This window comes from Chiloscyllium plagiosum, chromosome 18 (genome assembly GCF_004010195.1).
Source record: "Chiloscyllium plagiosum isolate BGI_BamShark_2017 chromosome 18, ASM401019v2, whole genome shotgun sequence".
Lineage (NCBI taxonomy): Eukaryota > Metazoa > Chordata > Chondrichthyes > Orectolobiformes > Hemiscylliidae > Chiloscyllium > Chiloscyllium plagiosum.
In genome coordinates, this window is record NC_057727.1 from 43854859 (window position 1) to 43874721 (window position 19863).

Sequence of the window (19863 nt, forward strand, 5' to 3'; positions counted from 1 at the left end):
GTTTCACACCCCTTATGAAAGAGCATTTAATAGTTCAGGACTTTTTTTTTTATAAGTACTGTTGGATTGTCATTGTGGATGTTGTGCGCTCCAGCCTTAATTTTCTAACTCAACAGAGTCATTCCCACTGTGACGACCAACAATGCAACACAGTCGTAAGAAAGACAAGAATCTAATGAACATTTGTTTTTAAAAAGGACTATTTAAAGGTACTGCAGTAAGGAAACTATTAAACCTGCGACTTCAAGGTTTACTTACTGCTTCTCGTAAACAAATTTTCTTTAATTCTTCCATTCTTTGATTAAGAATATCTTGCAGAGCATTCCGACGCTGCTTCAATTCAATCAGCTTTTCTTTCTTTTGCTCATCACTGACTTCAGAGTCTTGAGAACCTAATTGGATGCACACTATAATTATTGCTGACATCAAAGAAAACATGAAAATTACTATATGCAGCAACGGTGACTTTATGGAGGTCAAAATACAAAACAACTTTTAACAACAGATGTATTCTCTACAGGATCTGTAATAGTCTGTGTGGTCAACAGAACTAGAAGACAGCATCCGACAAGACAGACATTCGTTCCACCAGCTTGTATGCATACCATGTCCTTGTTCTGTTTGGCAGTCTTTCATAAAGCTTTTGGCACATACACCAGTTGTAGAAATTAGCTTGCAGGATAAAAACCTGCAAACAATTCTACTGCTTTCATTTGTTATTAAAATCAAGGGAAACCACTTCTCTGGTATAATCAAACCATCCAGAATGGAAAGAGATCTTTCATTTTGGAGTATTCTCCAGAATACAATTGGAAAATGTTATTACAAAATTCTATTTCATGTATGCTGAATTTTAGATCATAGATGCATTAATGTAGACATAATTTGCCTTTATTCTACATTAATACTGAATTCAATTGTGCAGACAAAAATGAAAATACTGCATCTGTTTAAATATAATTTTTCAGTTACATATATCAAAAAAGGTCCATTAATATAGTGCATTGTTTGAAGTTTTCTCCACATATTGATTTTCACAGATGGCTGAGCATCTGGAAGAGGTACAGCACTCAAATAATGCTATATTTTACTTGGCCTCAACACAGCTATTGGTCACTGGTCAGGTTGGCTGAACCCTTCTAAAGCACGCTGAATTTTATTCAATTCCATACAAGAATTATGTAAGACTGCAAACATAAAACCACAGATATTTATTTGGCAGTTTACACAGTATGTGAAAATTGTATCATGTTTAAATTGAATATTCAAAGTAAAATTTAATTCTTCTAAAGATGTGTCATGTTGTTGACTGGTCTTTCCAATGCCACAAGAGATTTATTTGTCAGGTAAGAGTTGCAAAATGTGTTTTGACAAAACAAATTTTTGATGTATGATCATCATCATGGTCCTGATGGGATAGACCTGGTTGATCGGTTATGCACTGAGCAATGAATCCTCGAAACAGGTAGCAGTATACTTAATTCCTTTAGCCAATAAAATTTATGCTTGGATCTACACATCAAACACTATTAATCTGTATTCTTGCAATCTTTAGATAAGCAAGAGGATGAATAGGTAGATATCTGACAAAATATTTGGCACTCTGCTAGTGAAGCAAACAAATATAATTCAGTTGAAGAAATACACTTTCTAAATTACACACTTACAGTCTAAATTGTTTCAATGTTACTATTTGTGTGCAAAGTCTGAACTGGACCAAACCAAATGAGAAAGCTGCCGAAGACAACGGTCAATTACTACAAGATGTGGCAAAAATGAAATAACTTTTCTGGTTCATAAATCCAAGATAATCTAACTGGGTTTTCCCTTCAATATAACATTTTGCATTACCACTTATTCCAGATTTGGAGAATTAACTCGTTTGCAATAGAGTTCAGTTTGGTTGGAAGTAACTGTAGCCTTAAAAATACCTAAACAACAAATAACTATGCATTAATAATTCATCCATTAATTTTCAATTTCTATTTCTTTCCTTTGTGAAAGATCCATGTTAAAGCTAAACTAAACACCAAGAGGATCTATTGGTACTCCCTCAGTTACATAGCCAAATAAAAAGGTAAAGTCGCCATAGCCTTATCAGACCATAGCGCTGCTCTATCATCAGAAAGAGATAACTGGTGGTGGTTTAACCTCAGGGTAATCATGCATCAGGAGAGAAGACAGGATGAGGAGAGACCTTCATGTTAACCTCAGCCAGTGCCAAAAACGAACCCATGCTGTTGGGATCATTCTGTAGCTGAACAAAAAAGTGACCCCCGCTCTCATTTGATTTTACCCAAACACTAAACTGCTAAATATTGATAAATTAAGTGTAGGTCAAGAATGAAGAGAAGTCAGTAACTAGCACTCTTCCATAATGGATTCACACAATAAGTAGGAAGCACATGTAGCAAAGAACGTACCAGAGGAAATTAAACTGCCATTGCTAGCTGTTATAATTGGATTCTTGCCATCCACATTTGCCAGTTTAGAAGCCTTAGGCATTCCAGTATCAGTCAAGTCCACTGCAATATCACTGAGACTTCTTGCCGATGGGATCTTTGCCTGCAAGAACAAAAACAAAAATTTATTGAAGCTACCTGCTCCAAAGTTACAACAGCATCTTACTTGAATAGGAGAATAAATGAATTATATGTTCTCAATATGCTCATATGTTCAGTCTCAGATTTTAATCAATTTTTTTGATCAACAACTTACTTTGCTTTGCTTCCTGTCCAGGTAAAACTGATGCTGACTTATTGCCATCACCCAGATAGATTTTATCAGGGAGGTACTTGCGTACCATGTATTTACCACCAGTCCAGTCTGCCCAAAGGTTCTTCTTGACAATGGTACTCTGAATAAAGAAAAAGGCATGCAATGTTTCCAAGAGATTCCACAAACCCAAGAGTAAAGCAGTTCACTTGAGGTTTACATTTAGTTTTAGAAAAAATCCAAAAACAGAACAAGAATAATTACAACTACATTGTCTACTTTTATGGCACTTTTAAATGTTGCAAAATGTCTCAAAGGTGCTTCACAAGGCCTTGATTTGAAAACAAAATTGACATTGAACCACATGAGGTGGCATGAGAGCAGACAAAAAATACTGCATCTGTTTAATTATAAATTTTTCAATTACTTATATCAAAGAGGTCCATTAATACAGATGCTTGGATGTAAATGTATTTTTAGGTGAATCTCTCAAAGTCATCAAAACAAAAGGAGCTGGTCATTGACTTCAGGAAGCAGAGTGGAGGACACGTCCCTATCTCTATCAAGACTGAGGTGGAGATGGTCAAAAACTTCAAGTTCCTCGGAGTAAAGATCACCAATGTTACGTCTTGGTCTAGCCAGGTCGATACTATTGTTAAGAAAGCATAACAATGCATCTATTTCCTCATAAGGCTAAGGAAATTCACCATGTACTCAATGGTTCTTGCTAATTTTTATAGATGTTCTATAGAAAATATCCTCTCCATGTACATCACAACTTAGTACAGCAACTATTCTGCCCAAGACCTTAAGAAATTAGAGTTGTGAAAGCAGCCCAGGTCTATCACACAAACTAGCATTCCATCCATTGACTGATGAAGAGCAATCCAGACTCAATGTTAGTTTGCTTTCTCTCCTGACCAGCTGCAATTTTCAGGATTTTTTATTTTCAGCTCAGATTCCAGCATCTGCAGTAATTTGCTCCTACATTATTTTCTGCATTCTATTCCATTACCCTCATAGTTGTGTAATGTATGATGTGACTGGTTAGCAAACAAACAACTTTCCACTGTATCTCAGTACATGTGGCAATAATAAGTCTAATCAAATCAAGAAAATCTTAAAAGAGGAAAGAGGTAATGAGGCAGAGACGTCGGGGGAGAGAATTTCAGAGGTTAGGGGAAGCAGCTGATGGCTCAGTCCCAATGATGGAGGAAATAAAATTGGAGCTACTCAAGATGTCAGAATGAGAGTTGTGGTGATACCTCAGATGGTGATAGGGCTAGGAGATTTGAGAGACAGGCAGGCATAACCATAGATGGGGATCTCAAAACAAGGATGAGAACTTTAAAATGGAGACGCTGCTCAACTGGGAGTCAATGCAGATTAACAAGTACAAGGTTGACGGGTGAACAGGACTTGAGATGGACAGTAGGTTCTAGATAACAACTTTATGAAAGGTGAAAATGGGAGGTTGACTAGGAATGTTTCAGAACAGTAGGTAAAGCTAACTAAAGGCATTAATAATGGTTTCAGCAGATGAGAGGAGTCGGGGTGATATTCAAGATATGGAAATAGGTAGATTTGGACTATCTCAAAAACGTATGATCACAGCAGTGCTCAAAATGGATGGAGGGGCAAACAGCAAATATATGGTCAAAAACAAAAAGGCCAAATTGCCCAGTAGAAATAAATCAATGGTACCCCCAATCAGGGAAAAAAAAACCAATCACCACGGTATGTGGACTGGGGAGTTTTCAATTAAGCTGCTGTGCCCCCACGAGTGTTGCCTGTGGACTCACCCATAAGTGAAGGAGGGACAACAGCCTTCAGTGGGAAAAAAAGCAAGAAGTCAGTTGAGGCACTAGGTCTGCAGGTGATGCCAGGGAAGATGATAGAGAAAAGTGACTGCAAAAAGGGGACAGGGGTGGGGAATTAAGTGGCTGTGAAACGGAGAGGTAGATAGCTTGTCAAGCTAGCCTGTCAACACGAGAATATTTAGCTAAATGGGAGACAGGAAAACTTGAAACCACTCGCAATGAATTCATCCCGAGTTAATGAGTGTTTTTTAATGAAAGTTTATAAAAAGAACAACTTTACTGCCAACCTATAGCTGGTTGGTTTGTGCTAATTTAAATATTGTGACCTCTCAGGCATTTAAACCTGCCTTGTGTGCTGTGACTTTCAGTTTAAATGGAAGGCTGGTTATTATAGAGGACATTGAGGAATGGTTCTAATTCTACTTCTGAAAGTCCAAGTACCCAGACATCAAACACAGAGGATGTTGGATAGAATCCTCCGAGGCCATGAATGATGTAGGCTATGAAGAGAGGTTTGGGAGAATTGAGAGTAGCCTACATCAAGTAGCATTGAGAGAAGCCTTTCTTGATGTCAAGACTAACAAAGTAGCGTTTTCCAGCCAAATCCTGGACCTCGAGATGAAATTCTCACTAGCGAGCAACGGTGGGCTGATGACTGCCAATTATCACTCATTACCATCTTCATTACTGAATCTCAGTTTATTTAAAACTTGCTCTCCCATTCTACCATACAACAGGTAGGAACTGGATGCTGAGAATTCCTGACCTGAATATGGTGACTCCAGCTCACTGCTTGCTCCTTTGGACCTCCACCTTGAACAGCAGGCACCGTGTCTCATGACACACTCCATGAGCAGTAGCTGCAAGTATTCATATTCATGAATGCTGGCATTTAACATGTATAAGCCTCTCCTCATCATTGTGGCACATCCCTGATTCACTTGAAATATGGTTTGCCACTTCAAGACTGCAGTTTAGAGACCAGACTGAGCCTGGTACTCTGTGCGCAGCACGACCTGGATTGCTATGAAAAATGAGTGTGACAGGAGTCGATGTCTGCTGTCCAAAACTGCAGGCTCCATTTCAGAGCACTGGGAGGCCTTTTAGGGGGCACTTGCAAAGTGCAGGTTAAAACCATCTGCGACCATATCATAGTGCATGTCAAGTATCTTCACTGTGCAAGTGTATGGGGGTCAAATACTAGTTACAAGCAATCTTGACCATGTCACTGGTTCTTGCAGATTGACAACTGACATGTCTGAAGCAATCACAGGCAACCTTAAAAGCAGCAGCTGCGGGCCACTAAGCATGTAGCTAATGCAAGGCCTCACAGGCTACACAAGGTCAGAAGATTGCAGGTGAGACAGCACAGTGGCTCAGTGGTTAGCACTGCTGCCTCACAATGCCAGGGACCCGGGTTCAATCCACCCTAGGGTGACTATCTGTGTGGAGTTTGCATACGCTCCGTGTCTGTGTGGGTTTCCTCCAGGTGCTCCAGTTCCCTCCCACAATCCAAAGATGTGCCGACTAGGTGAATTGGCCATGCTAAATTGCCCAGATTGTTGAGGGATGTGTAGGTTAGGTGCATTAGTCAGGGAAAATATAGGGTTGGGGAATGAGTCTGAGTAGGTTATTCTTCGGAGGGTCGGTGTGGACTTGTTGGGCCAAATGGCCTGTTCCCACATGGTGGGGATTCTATGACACGGAATGGATTCCCTTGCAACTGAACAGTAATGTAACACAGGACTCTTATCTGTAGTAATGCCTTTTGTGGGCGACATGGACTGAGAGGAGAAGGGTTCAGTACTCATGCAGCACCTACAATCTCTTTGCCACATAACTGATGATGCAGTCATCAGAATGAGGACCAATGCTAAAGATCAAAGAGGAGTAATACCATGGCCCTCCTTGCCCCACTTTATGACACACTACGTTAAGCTGTCATTTGTAAGTGATACATTTGCTCACTGCTCATTACCACAGATCAGTTCTATTTATTCTGTTCCCTACAAAGGTTCATTTGATAAATGACCAATGCGTCCAGCCACAGCAAGGGTTATAGCTGCTGAAATGATCTGGATGCGAACATAGGAGGTTTGGTTAGTAAGTTTGCAGATGACACAAAATTGGAGGTGTAGTGGATAGCAAAGAGTACAATGGGATCTTGGTGAGACGGGCCAATGGGCTGAACAGTGACAGATGGAGTTTAATTTAGATAAATGTGAGGTGCTGTATTTTGGAAAGGCAAATCAGGGCAGGACTTACCATTTAAGTGTCTAAGGTCCTAGCGAGTGTTGCTGAACAAAGAGACCTTGGTGTGCAGGTTCATAGCTCCTTGAAAGTGGAGTCGCAGGTAGACAGGATAGTAAAGGCGCATTTGGTATGCTTTCCATCATTGGTAAGAGCATTGAGTATAGGAGTTGGGAAGTCAGGTTGTGGCTGTACAGGACACTGGCTAGGCCACTTTTGGAACATTGTGTGCAATTCTGGTCTTCCTCCAATTGGAAGGATGTTGTGAAACTTGAAAGGATTCAGAAAAGATTTATGAGGATGTTACCAGGGTTGGAGGGTTGGAGCTCCAGAGAGAAGCTGAATAGGCTAGGGCTATTTTCCCTGGACCGGAGGCGGAGGGGTGACATTACAGAAATTTATGGACATGGATAGGGTAAATAGACGTGGTCTTTTCTCTGGGGTGGAGGAGTGCAAGAGGGCATAGGTTTAGGGTGACAGGGGAAAGATTTAAAAAGGGACCAAGGGGCAATGTTTTCACACAGAGGGTGGTGCGTGTATAGAATGGCTGCTAGAGGAAGTGGTTATGGCTGGTGCAATTGCAACATTTAAAAAAGGTATCTGGATGGGTATAATAGGAAGGGTTTACAGGGATATGAGCAAATGGTACTAGGGTGGCAGAGTGGCTCAGTGGTTAGCATGGCTACCTCACAGCACCAGGGATCCAGGTTCAATTCCCGCCCTAGGCCACTGTGTGTGGAGTTTGCTCCGGTTTCCTCCCACAATCCAAAAATAATGTGGTCAGGTAAATCGGCCATGCTAAATTGCCTATAGTATTCGGTGCATTAGCCAGGGTAAATATCGGGTAGGGGAATGGATCTGGGTGGGTTACTCTTCAGAGGGTTGATGTGGATTTGTTGGGCCAAATGGCCTCTTTCTACATATTGTAGGGATTCTGATTAGGTTAGGGTATCTTGTCGGCATGGATGAGTTGGATTGAAGGGCCGGTTTCCCTGCTGTACACCTTTATGACTCTAAGCTCTATGAAGGGGCAGAGAAATATGGGAGGAGCAGATGCACCAGCAACCCAGGGCCAGTAGCAACCTCCAACAAACCTGAACAACCTCCACATGAAGAGGTTGCAGCAAAGTTTCCCTCATGATTCCCAGGATGTGCACAATCTTTCATGCTAGATGATGTTTCCTCTGGATGAGTAAGGCGCAATGGATGCAGACTGAGGATGGCCTGGGACATTGTCATTGAACTTTGAACTGCTGGAGCTGGAGCTACAACCTCTGCTAACTGCATTGAACCTTTACATTACTGCTGCTTCGAAGGACTCCCCTGGGGACCTGTGTAGAGTCTCTAATTGTCCACCCACAAATAAGTTAAGGCTGGGAAATAGACTTTAGTAATATTGCTGGTTTCCCACAGGTGCAATGCACCATAGTTTGTACACAGTGCTGAGAAAACCATTTCATAATGTAGCAGAGGTTATCAATAGAAAAGTGCAAGTCACCAACAATCGCTGGTATTACTTCTTTGAAAGTTGCCCATGGTATCCTGGGAGCTGCCTTGATGCCTACATCTTTGAGAATTTGCACATTCCTGCTGTGTTGGCAGGGGCTTACAAAGAGGATTACTGGGAGACAAAGGCTGCCTATTGCAACCATGGCTGATGACTCTGTAACACAGTTCCCTGATTGAAGCAGAGTGGAGATACAATGCAGTCCATTCTTCAACCAGGGTCATGATTCAGCAGACATAGGCTTGAAGAGGAGATGCCACTGCTTGGACCAGTCTGCACAGGCCTTGTGATACTCCCCAGACTGACTGAGTGCACCACACATTTCTACCTTACTGTGCTCTGCATAAGTGCAGCAGGCAGCAAGGGGATGTAATGTATGCTGACAAACTAGAGTGAGAGCAGTCTTGTGAGCAGAGGAACTTCATGTTGTACATGATGTAGTGTCAGACACTGTTATGCTCCATGTCAGACAGGATTTAATTGACACTGCTGCAGTCGATGACAGTTGAGTGCAGTGATCATTCATGGGCTGTAAAAACTCCTGGTTCCTAACATGCACGCAGTAAGAGTTGAAAGACAAATACAACTTTTGTTTGCTTTAGTCTTTATAAATATAAATGTAAAAGTTTAAGATGACTAAAAGGCTTTCTGTTATGTGATGGTTCCACATTAAATAATGTTAAGAAGCTGGAATGACTATGCGCACCGCAGAAACAGCAGCAGTGACTGAATGGAAGATGGGATGTAGCTAACAACAGGTGAATGTGTGGCCTTGTGCTTAAACAGCAATTGGAGTAGGAATGTAAGGTTCGATGTGAAAGGAAATCTCAGCTGTGCCACTTTTATTGCTAGAGGCATTGGTTTATGTGTGCTATGCCATATGTTCAAAGCAAAGATTTTGCCAGGATTAGAGGACTTGAGTGACAAGGAGGGGCTGTATAGGCTGGGGTTGTCGTCCCTGGAGCATCAGAAGCTGAGGGGCGACCTTATGGAGCTTTATAAAATCACGAGGGCATGGAAAGACCGGGGTTTTTCGGGGGGGGGGGGGGGGGGGGGGGGGGGGGGGTCGGAAACCAGATGGCATAGGTTAAAGGGTGAGAGTGGAAAGATTTAAAAAAAGGGACAACTTTTTCATGCAAAGGCTGATATGTGTATGGGCCAAGCGCTGGAAATTTGGACTTGATTAGGTTAGGATATCTCTTTAGCATGGATCTGTTGCACCAGAGGGTTTTTTCCTTGCTGTACATCTCTATGACTTTATGGAGGGCAGCTCTGGACTGCCAATGCTTGAACAGATGTATGACCCTGGTTCAGAGATGGTGCTGCCAGGAGAGATTCTGGTATATCCCATCAGGGAAAGTACTCTCGCCTACGCCAACAGGAAAAAAAAAATCAGGCTAGCCACTGACAAGTAGGGCATAGCTAACAGTTCATGAGGCAAGTTTGGTATAATCCTGCAAGAAACCTGTTCAAGCCTTGTAGTGAGAAATTCTTCTCAAAAAAACTTGACAAAAATGACATTTATCCCTCATGTGGGAAAGTTCATCCCAATGTGAATGAAAGAAAATGTTAGATTAGATTAGATTAGATTTAGCCGACAGAATTGAAAACTCACCCTTAAGAAATTTCAAGAGTGCTCAGAAGTTATTTTGATCTCTGGGTTCAAAGTTCATATTAGACAGAAACTCGACAAAGGTTGCGAACAGTCTAGTTAGAATTAGCTTTATTGTCACGTACGCAAATGAGCACAGTGACAAGTTTAAAACTCTCCACTCATATTGCCATTTTAGGTATAAAGGTGCTAGGTACAGATTCTTCAGCATGAATTCTTAGGGAAAAGTAATTCGAAAAATAAAGACCAGGTGCACGACTGAGGTTCCAAGATGGCGCTGGCATGATTCATTCCAGTATATCCTATCAGTGGGGAGTTCTTTCACCTACATGGTTAAGCGCAGACATTTGCTGAGGAGATGGTTGGAGTCAGTGACTAAGGGAATGGAGTTTTTGACAGGAACTGAAGGAAAGGCTTTGGTCTTCCCAATATTTAATTGGGTGATATTTTTGGTTCTAGTGGCTCAGTTTGTAGCATTCTTGCCTCCAAGCGACAAGATTCTGGGTGCAACAAACAATTCAAACATGAGTGCATAAAAAAAAATCAAGACTGACCATCCATTGCAGTACTAAGGAAGGTCTGCACTAATGGAGGGCTTTTGGATGAGATTTTAGAGAGGAAGTAATCTCCAGTTTAAGTTGGATACAAAGACTCCATGCAAATTGGTTGCTGCACTTGCGACATTCGAACAGTGACTACACAATACTCAGTGAAGTTCTTTTTGAAACATTCCTTGGAACATTGAGATTAAGAAAGGTTCTTTAGAAATTCAAGTCTTTGCTTCTTTGGATAATTGGACAAGCAGTGGTGACAACTTAGAAAGTGACAGGTGGACATCATGGTCTTCACAGAAATATTTGCAAAGCGAAGTGTTGGTATTAACTTCACAATTTTCTCACTTGGATAGAGGACTGAAATGCAATAACTTTTAGTTTGGTGACCCAATTTGATTCATTTTATGCTATTCACACTTTCTCCTTCAACTGAAAAGACCACATGGCCTTGACCACAGGCTTCTCCCTAGCTGCTGTCAATGTTATTCCAAATGACATGAAATGTGCTTTTATGGGTTAGGCAAGAGGCTAATGCTGGCCCAAGAGATCAAGCCCCATGAAATTTTAAGACATCGATTTCAGGAAAATGCACCACCTGTGCTCCCTTTCCAAACAGTTGTTGTAAAATAAAACATTAAGAAAGGAATACCTCCAGTGTATATTTTTCAGCATTATATGTATTGATTAAAATTATATCTTGCAATCGTACAATAAAACCCTTGAAACCCTATAGTAACTCTTCAGTATATTCACAAATACAAGAAAGGATATATACAGAATATGATGCATTTTACTAGATTCCTTCTTGCAATTGATATTGAACAATGATATTGAACAATGGACACAGCCTTCGTGAGTTATGGGCAATAACACCAGACGAATTGTTAGGCAGAAGGCTATCAGTAGGACTCCTCTCCTTTCACTCAGCATTCCAACTGACCTTGTGGCAGCCACCATCAAAACAGAAATAGTCAATTATCAACCATGTTAACAGTAACCAATAATCTTTGCAAAATACTTAACAGACAAGAAGAGTACAAAAAACAGATATAGAATATAAATAGTTAAAATACCTCTAATTTGCTGTTGTTCCCCATCCCCACTCATAATAGCTGAATAAATCACATTTTACTAAGATTTATTAGTTTCTTCAGGAGTTAGTCTGGAGCTGGCCAGAAGCCAGTAAATGGGAGCATTTGTTATGCTCCTTTCCCCAGAAATAAATCTGGCAATAGAAATGGAATGTAGAAAACAGACTGCAGCTGTTTAAGCAGCATTTGGGAAAAAGTAAAACGTAAAGTTAGTAGTAAAGCCTGGATGGTTGCATGCAATAAACTATGAAAATATAGATAAAGTAATGATCATAACTCCTACAAATGGTTTGGTACTACAACAAGCAAGCATTTCTAAAGGCAGTATATGCTTTATAAGAAAAAGTGAAAATTAATCCTATTGGACATTTGCTTCCAAATTTGCAGAGAATTTCTCAGTAGAATAATAGGCAAGTCCCCCCAGAATTATCTCTAGGTATAGAACATAATACACATTTGCAATGGATCAATATGCGTTTCATTTTGTTTTTAATCCAATTGCAGAATATCACTGTTTATATAATTATCATTTATATAGTGCTTTTAATATGAAAAATCCAAATATACTTGAGGCAAAAAGAGAATTATTTCCAAGCCATTAAAGGATGTGATAATGGAAATGAATTTTAAGGGGTAACGAGAGGATCTGAGGAACTAAATGTTAATGGGGCATAGACAACTGGAGGTAAAAGCACAGGGAATGGATGTGGAGGATGGCTGGATTGTCAAGGAGTAGATCAGAGGACTGCAAAAATTTGGAGGAGGTCAAAACTGAGGAGAACAGGGCTGCAATGAAATGTAAACATCTGAATGAGAACTCTAAGATCATGCAGTTGGAGGGTCATGAAGGCATGAGAGAGGGGAAAATGAAACTTGATGCAGACAAAATAGACTGTTTTTGATGAACTCAAAGGGGAAGAGATTTCAGATTGAGTGCGCTATGGTCATGATCAGTTAAATACCAATTTTCATGCAGAAATAATATTCACCATGTGACCTATACAGTGTCCTTAATCTAAAGAACTTTTCAAAAGCTTGGCATTAAAGTTCAATGAGAAGTTCTTTTTCCCCAAAAGGTGGAGAAGTTGAGTGATGAACACCATAGAATAGGAAGATGTTACTGAAGGCTCGGAAGCCAATAGAAAAGACAGATGTATTTATGCATTTTTTAAAAAAATTCAACCTGTTAGTACACACACCTAGAGTAGGTGGGATTTGAACCCAGATATCCTGTTTCAGAGGTAGGGACACTCAGCAGCGATAGAAAAATACACAAAAGAGATCTGGGTTAGAAGGACAGAAAATTAATGAGTGGAGTACAAGTATAATTGGAGGAAACTGCAGAGAGAGGAAAAATAAAAAGTGTAGAGCATAATGATAAAGGGATTTAAAGATAAACATTAAAATACCACAACATATAGGAGCAGAATTAGGTCACTTGGCCCAGAGTATCTGCTCAGTCATTCGATCATGGCTGATATGTTTCACAACCCTGTTCTCCTCCTCCATTCTGTAACCCTTGGTGTCCTTACTAATCAGAAACCTATCTCTGTCTTAAATACACTCAATGACCTGGCCTCCGCTGCCCCCTGTGACAATGAGTTCCACATACATTAAATTTTAAATGTGTTGCAGCCAAATTACCAATGTTTGTCAGCGAGGAAGATAAGACGACTGCAGAAACAAAGGCAATGAAAAGTATGCAACAATTCGTTTATAAACTAGCTAGAAAACTGAACAAAATTCAGCACAAAAATCTGCTTCTTTGTAGGTTTATTGCTCAAACTACAGAAATACATGCAAATTTTACACCTACTGCCTTAGTCAGTAATAGTCAACTTCAAGACTCATTTTTAAAAATTCACAGCTTGAACATAGCATGTCAGCTTCGATAAACACATTTGTAACAAAGCCTACATTAAATTTTTTTTTTACTAAAAGGGGTTACGACAGCAAAGGAAACATCTTACCTACGAGGATCGTGAACTTCCACTGCAAACTTCTTTTCTCGGAAGTATAAATTTTCAAGCTGTTTCCACTGGAATATCTGCAAATAGAAGAAATTGAATAGGCATGAGGTGGAAAGCTACTCCAATCTGGTGAATAAAAGGAATTCTGCATAGTTAGTGTCAAAAAGGGTGCAGCATTCAAAATGAAAACTACAGTCCAAAACAGAACTGATCATTACAGCTCTCCATTCAATACACTGTGTTACTGTAAAAGGTACAGCATTTACCATAACTTCCTTTTCCCAGTTACTGCCACCTTCCCTTTTAATGCACTTTGCCAACTCATTCTTTTGTTGATATAGTTACCATTTAAATGTATTTTGTTCATTGAAATCAGTTGCTTTATGAAGTGACTAAGTTTTACAAAATCCAATGTGGCTTTTTTTTTTAAAAAACAAGGCAGTTCGTAAAACTTTAGAAGTATTGAGTAGAACTTTTGAACAGATACAAAACTTCCTACCTGGCACTTCAATAAAATATAAAACAAAGCTACAGGTCACATTTTAAATTTTTTCTTCTCCTCTGGATGCAGCAGGTCCCTATCATTTCCTTATAGGAACTATTGGCAATAACATTGAAAATACACCAGTGACTACACAAAAGGTCTGTGGCACCACAGCCATAAATAAAAGCTTAGTTGCACTCACAAATCAACTCACCAGTTACAAAAGGTGAAATATAATATACACTTTCATGTGCATGTTTTCTTTTCATAAGGCTCCTAGGAACCACTTGCTGCCTGTGTTAAAACCATAGAAACCTTCCTCGTGCTGTTTCCTTCGCCTGGTTCCAGCTTCCCAGAGTTTCAAGCTTTCGTACATTTACTCCTCCCACCAGCAATTCATGTCAACAGTGTCATTTTTTTTTATAAAATGAGTTACCTCCCAGAATCCACCCCCTTCCAATTATTTCGCATGAAGTCAACGGGGAAATGAATTCTCCAGAGATTACTCACTTTTCTGCAGGCCCTTCTGAAAGGCACAGTCTGAGGCTATAAGAGACAATGCCTGTTATAGCACAGAGAACATAATGGACACAGCTAAAGATTAACAGAACACTCAGCTCACATTGGAATTCCTTCCCTTGCTGAATGTTTGTATTCAAAAAATTCTTACTTGGGGCACTTTCAGGAGGTGTCATTTCAAGTCAGCTGTCTGTAGACAACCTGGCCAAACCAGTTCTCCAGGTTGTTCAGTAGGACATAGTTTAATTATTACTTTCTTCAGCAACTTTGCAGCTATGTCAATATGCCTACTGTTTCTTTGTTAAAGGGGAAACTAGTTTCATTAATAATGGGAGTCAGAATTGCTGGAACATGGCTTACCAAACAAGATAGCTTTCATATTCTTACCTTTCTGATTAGAACCAAGATTCATTTGAAAGTTTTTTTAAATCATAAATTCAAACAACAGGTTTCTGTCACTTGAACATTAGAGTTCAATTTGCAGGATATTTGACCAAAATACCTATCTGTAGAAAGAGCTCTCTGGTAGTGTTTTCAAGTATGGAAAAATATTCTCAACCTGCAAGTGGCTATCACACATCAGACTGAACGCTCTCAGTCCTTAGTCCACTGGAGATAACATGGAATGTGGGACAACACACAACACTAGAGAAACTCATCAGGTCTGGCTGTATTTAAACAGATTTAACATTTGAAGTCCAGCATGGCTTCTGCGTGCACTCGAAATGTTAATTCTGATTCCCTGATACAGATTTGCTGCCAGCCTCGCAGAGTTTCTCCAGCATTGCGTCTGTTTCAGATTTCCAGCATCCAAAAGTATCTTGCTTTTAGGAGAGGCGATGGGCCAGCAGTTAGAAATGGAGCATCGTGTATACCCAACTGGCCAAAATGAACCACTTATGACCACTTCCACACGCAATAGGAAGGGCATCACTGTGCTTCACGGGATCAGCTGGGTTGCTCTTAAATGGCTGCGCCATATGAGGTTCCCTACCCTAACCACTAACGGACTGGTGAGGTTCCAAAAACCTCTACCCGAGATGTGCCTTCCTGTCCATGCTACCCCAATGAAATGCGCATGGTTGGAGGTCCTTTTTGGTCATAATCTGGCCACCTCTTGGTGACATGGACTCTGCATCGGCTGGAGCTAGTGGTATCTGAAGCTGTTGAGCATTGGGCTGTCACTTTCAATTGGTTACCTGTTAACTGGGCTGGAAAAATGGTATCTCAGAGTCTTGCTGGAATGCAGCCCATTTCCAATGTTGATCCTGACTAAGTTCACTTCACCAAAAGAAGTCAGCTTATCGAGCCTCGCCTCGGTATAAATTGACACAGCCAAGGTGGACAAACTCCAAAAAGACTGCATGCAGCCAAATCTAGAACTTAAGTATATGATGTACAGTAGAGTGGCTCAATGGTTAAGACTGCTACCTCACAGCACCAGCTACCAGATTTGATTCCTGCATAGTGTTACAGCATGGAGTTTGCATATTCTCCCCATGTCTGCATGGGTTTTCAGAGTGCTCTAGTTTCCTCCCTCAGTCCAAAGGTGTGCAGATTAGGTGGACTGACCATGCTAAATTTCCCTATAGTGTCAACGGACGTGCGTGGTTAATATGGGTTTATGGGGATAGTGTGGGATACGCTCTGGAGGGTTGGTGCAGTCTCAAAAGGGCCAAATGGCCTCTCTCTGCACTGTGGGGATTTTATGATACTCACGTATCAACAGACAACATTGACAAGATTCCTGAAACTTTGACCAGCTATAACCACTTTACAAGATGTGCTTGTGGAACATCTAGAGTGGAGTGGGAAAGTTTACAAACCCTGGTAACAAGGCTTTCCAAAACTAATTGTAATCTTTAGCCAGGCATTTAAGGTATTGTATGGCTGTGAACATATGTTTATCTCCCTTCTTTTCTCCCAAGTGCTTTATAATTTCAAGCAAAATTACAACATGCCAGAAACGCTTAATTCCTGGAAAAATTACTTTTTTAAACAAATTATCCCTCAAGAAGAATGGTGGCACAACACTCATGACAACAATTGGGATATTTTCCAATATCTACTATATCCCTGCCAGTGATCATCAAGCTTAAGGTGAGTAAAAATGTTCACCTACATTGGACTCAACCTTTTCTAGAGTCAAATGCAATAACGTCAGCAAAGTCACAATATTCAGGCATAGTGATATTGAACCTCCAGGAACAGGTGTAGAACTCATAATTCTGTATACTATAATGAATGGTAAAGTCAACAGATGGAGGGGTGAGGCTTTTGCAGCTGTATGGCTGTCAGAAACCTGTTCAAAATAGCTCATTAGATATAAAAAAGTCATGTGATTTCATAATACCTTCAGTGGCAGGGTGATTGCCTGAATCAGAAATTCATGGCTTCAAGGCTTCATCATATATTCTAGCCTGAAACTTCCACTAAGGTACCAAGGAAGTGCAGTATTGTTGGAAAATGGAGAAGCTCAATTGAGGCTCATTCTCCCCCAGTGAATCAATAAACTCAATCTTAACCAGAGGAGTGGGGAGCTTACCCAGTGTCCTCAACCACTATCACAAATTGATTATCTTGTCATCTAACTCCCTGTTGTTTGCAGGACCTTGCTACGTCTATATTGAGTGCCATGTTTTCCTTCAGTAGGACACTTTAAAATATCTAACTGACTACAAAGTAGTTGGAGCCATGGTGCGGTTGAGAAAAATAAATACAAGGTCTTCCTCTTTGGATCTCTACATCTTGTTCTGACAGATTCAAGCCTTCTATCAGTAAGCAATGCTTTATACGAGTGCACTGTTTACTGAAGTCAGACTCATGTTAAACACGTAGAAATTTCCAGATTTTCTAAAGAATGCAAGTCATTTTGTCCCAATTTTAAATGTAAGTAAAATTATTAATTTAAACAGTGGCCAATATTTTCATGGTTAGTTTTTGTTTAGCAAAGAAGCTTATTTTGATTTTGTTAGTCAGTTTCAATTCCTATCATTAAATGTTTTTTTAAAAACTTACAAGGCAGATTGGTTTAAACATCATACCTTTATGATAATTGAATATGGTGCTGTGCATTTCATTTACATTCCTGAAATACCAATACTTAAAGTGAATGCTGCCATTTTAACATTCAATAACTTGATGGCTGAATTGCTAAAACCAAATCAAGTAGTACACAATTACAGCATCAACAATATTTTTCACACATAAGACAATAATTTAGTGGCTTCATCAACTTTCTTTAACCAAAATAACTGGGGAGACATACAAAACGTTGCGAAAGTTAAGAAAGAGTTCTATTTTTGCTAGTTTCCACAGACTTAAGTCATGCACCCACAGATACAGAAAAAATTCTTAGCACTCAATCTCAAAACCAATGAGTCAAGCTTGAGATAACCACCCTCAAGCACAGTCATTATCACAGATCTTAGTCATTACTGCTCCCCTGATAAAGATAAAAGACCTGCAGAACAAGTATAAATCTGGATTTTAAAAGATCGTTGTGAAACCAAAACCATGAAATAGAAGATTTTCTAATTAAAGAATTCCAGAAGAGAATATGTTCTCATTTAATAACACTAACCATTGCAAAAGATGTTAACCTTTAAAAGGTGCTAACATTGTCACAGCCCATAGTTAATGGAATTTCAGGTATTTTTGCTTTAGTCAGTCCACTGCATTAGCAACAACAAATTAACATTGATCAGAAAAGCTCAATGCTGAAGGAATGATCCATAAACACTGAAAAGGTTAGTTTGTACATTGCGGTATGATCAATGTAGTATTAGGAGTCAGCCTCGACTTTGTGGCGAGCACTCTTACTGAAGGGAAAGGGTGATAAATACAATCACTATTCCAGACATTTTGGCATCCAATCTAGGCAGTACTGAGAGATGAAATGTTACAACAGACCAAATATCACCTTCCTGTAAGAGCTCTCTGACACTATTAGCAAAAGGAACAGTCATGCTCCTCTGGCATCCTATCTCGTTATGTCCCATTAAAACAGATCATCAAATCATTTAACTCACCGGTCATCTAAGGAAACAATGCTGTGCATAAAGTGCCATTTTAACTGTGACAAACAAAATTTTGGGAGACATCAAGGTTGTGAACAGTAATACACAAATGCAAGCTGTCTCTTTCTAGCTGTTGTACTGCAATAGTATTTTATCTGGCAGACAACTACTTATTGAAATTACGATGGATTTTCACATGTAAGTAATAGTGCTGAAAATCACAGTTTAAAGAAGGATTCCTCAAGACTTTCTTCAAGGGCTGTATTTCATGAAGGCTTGAGAACCACACAGAAGTTTAAATGCATGATTCAATTACTTGTTTTAAAATATTATTCAGAGTTCTGAAATACAATTTATCTACCAACATGGCAATCTTTCTAAAAAAGAAATTCAGACAGGACAAAACACGAAACAAGAACAAGTGCAAATAAGACTCAGCAGCATGCACTTGCCTGTGGGGGTGGAACAACCTGGGGGCCTGGACTGCCAGAGTTTATATGTCACAGGTACCTTGAAGGTTGTACCTGCTAATAGTGGCATATGGCCAGAAATGCAATTTCCAATGCAAATGCTTTTGTTTGTTAATCAAAGTCTGCCCTTAAATTGTTAGTCCTAATATTTGTTGTGAAGCATGTAAACTCCTGTTCTTGTGCAGCTGAACACTCAGTCACCTACACAGTACAGGACCAATAGCTTCCACGAATCGAATTCTTCTTCACCCATCTAAATGTCTTTCTTGTACAGACTAACAGAAAAATAATTCCTATTTTCCCCTTTTCTACCTTTCACTCTCTCCCGATTCTATCACTTCTCAGAGAACTGGAACCTTATACGGCTAACAGTCCAATAGGCACTCTCTCACCAAGAGACACATAATGAGAAAAGGCTTTGTATTACGATGTGTGATCACTGACAGTTCTCAATTTATAACTCAATAAAAAGGAACCCATGGAAGTGCAGCAAATTTCAGAAAATAGTCTGAATATAGTGGAGATACAATATTGGTGTCAGTGGTGCTATTAGCAGATCCCACTGAAGTTTATAGGTCCAATTTTATGATGATACAAGAGCGAGACTACGTTAATTAAAAGGAGTAAAGTGTCCAACTTCCAACATTTGCATCTGTGCAGTTTAGGGCAGAAGTCAGAAACTGCTGTTTGAATTGCTCTGCTTCGCCATAAGCCTTGTTTCACTGTCACCTTCGGAGAGATTTAGCACTGAAAGATAATATGAGAATGCTACAATTGGAGTACGTGTCCCTATGCCTGACAGAATTAGCATTTGTCCATTAGCTCATTTTTAATTTTGAACAGTGATAAAAA

The 19863-nt window shown here is 39.8% G+C and overlaps 1 protein-coding gene across 8 annotated transcripts in view; it reads right to left on the bottom strand.

Moving 5' to 3' along the window:
- Positions 1–19863, bottom strand: part of LOC122559079 (FERM domain-containing protein 4B-like) — a 367108-nt gene that overhangs the window by 23995 nt on the left and 323250 nt on the right. For 6 of the 8 annotated variants that reach the window (XM_043708329.1, XM_043708330.1, XM_043708331.1 and 3 more), the window contains 5 exons: positions 13520–13596; positions 12749–12832; positions 2719–2857; positions 2424–2565; positions 259–392 (listed from right to left, as the gene is read on the bottom strand). In XM_043708329.1, coding sequence (XP_043564264.1) covers positions 259–392; positions 2424–2565; positions 2719–2857; positions 12749–12832; positions 13520–13596 — 576 coding nt within the window. The remainder of the gene's footprint in view (positions 1–258; positions 393–2423; positions 2566–2718; positions 2858–12748; positions 12833–13519; positions 13597–19863) is intronic. The other 2 variants (XM_043708332.1, XM_043708328.1) reach the window with 1 other exon arrangement.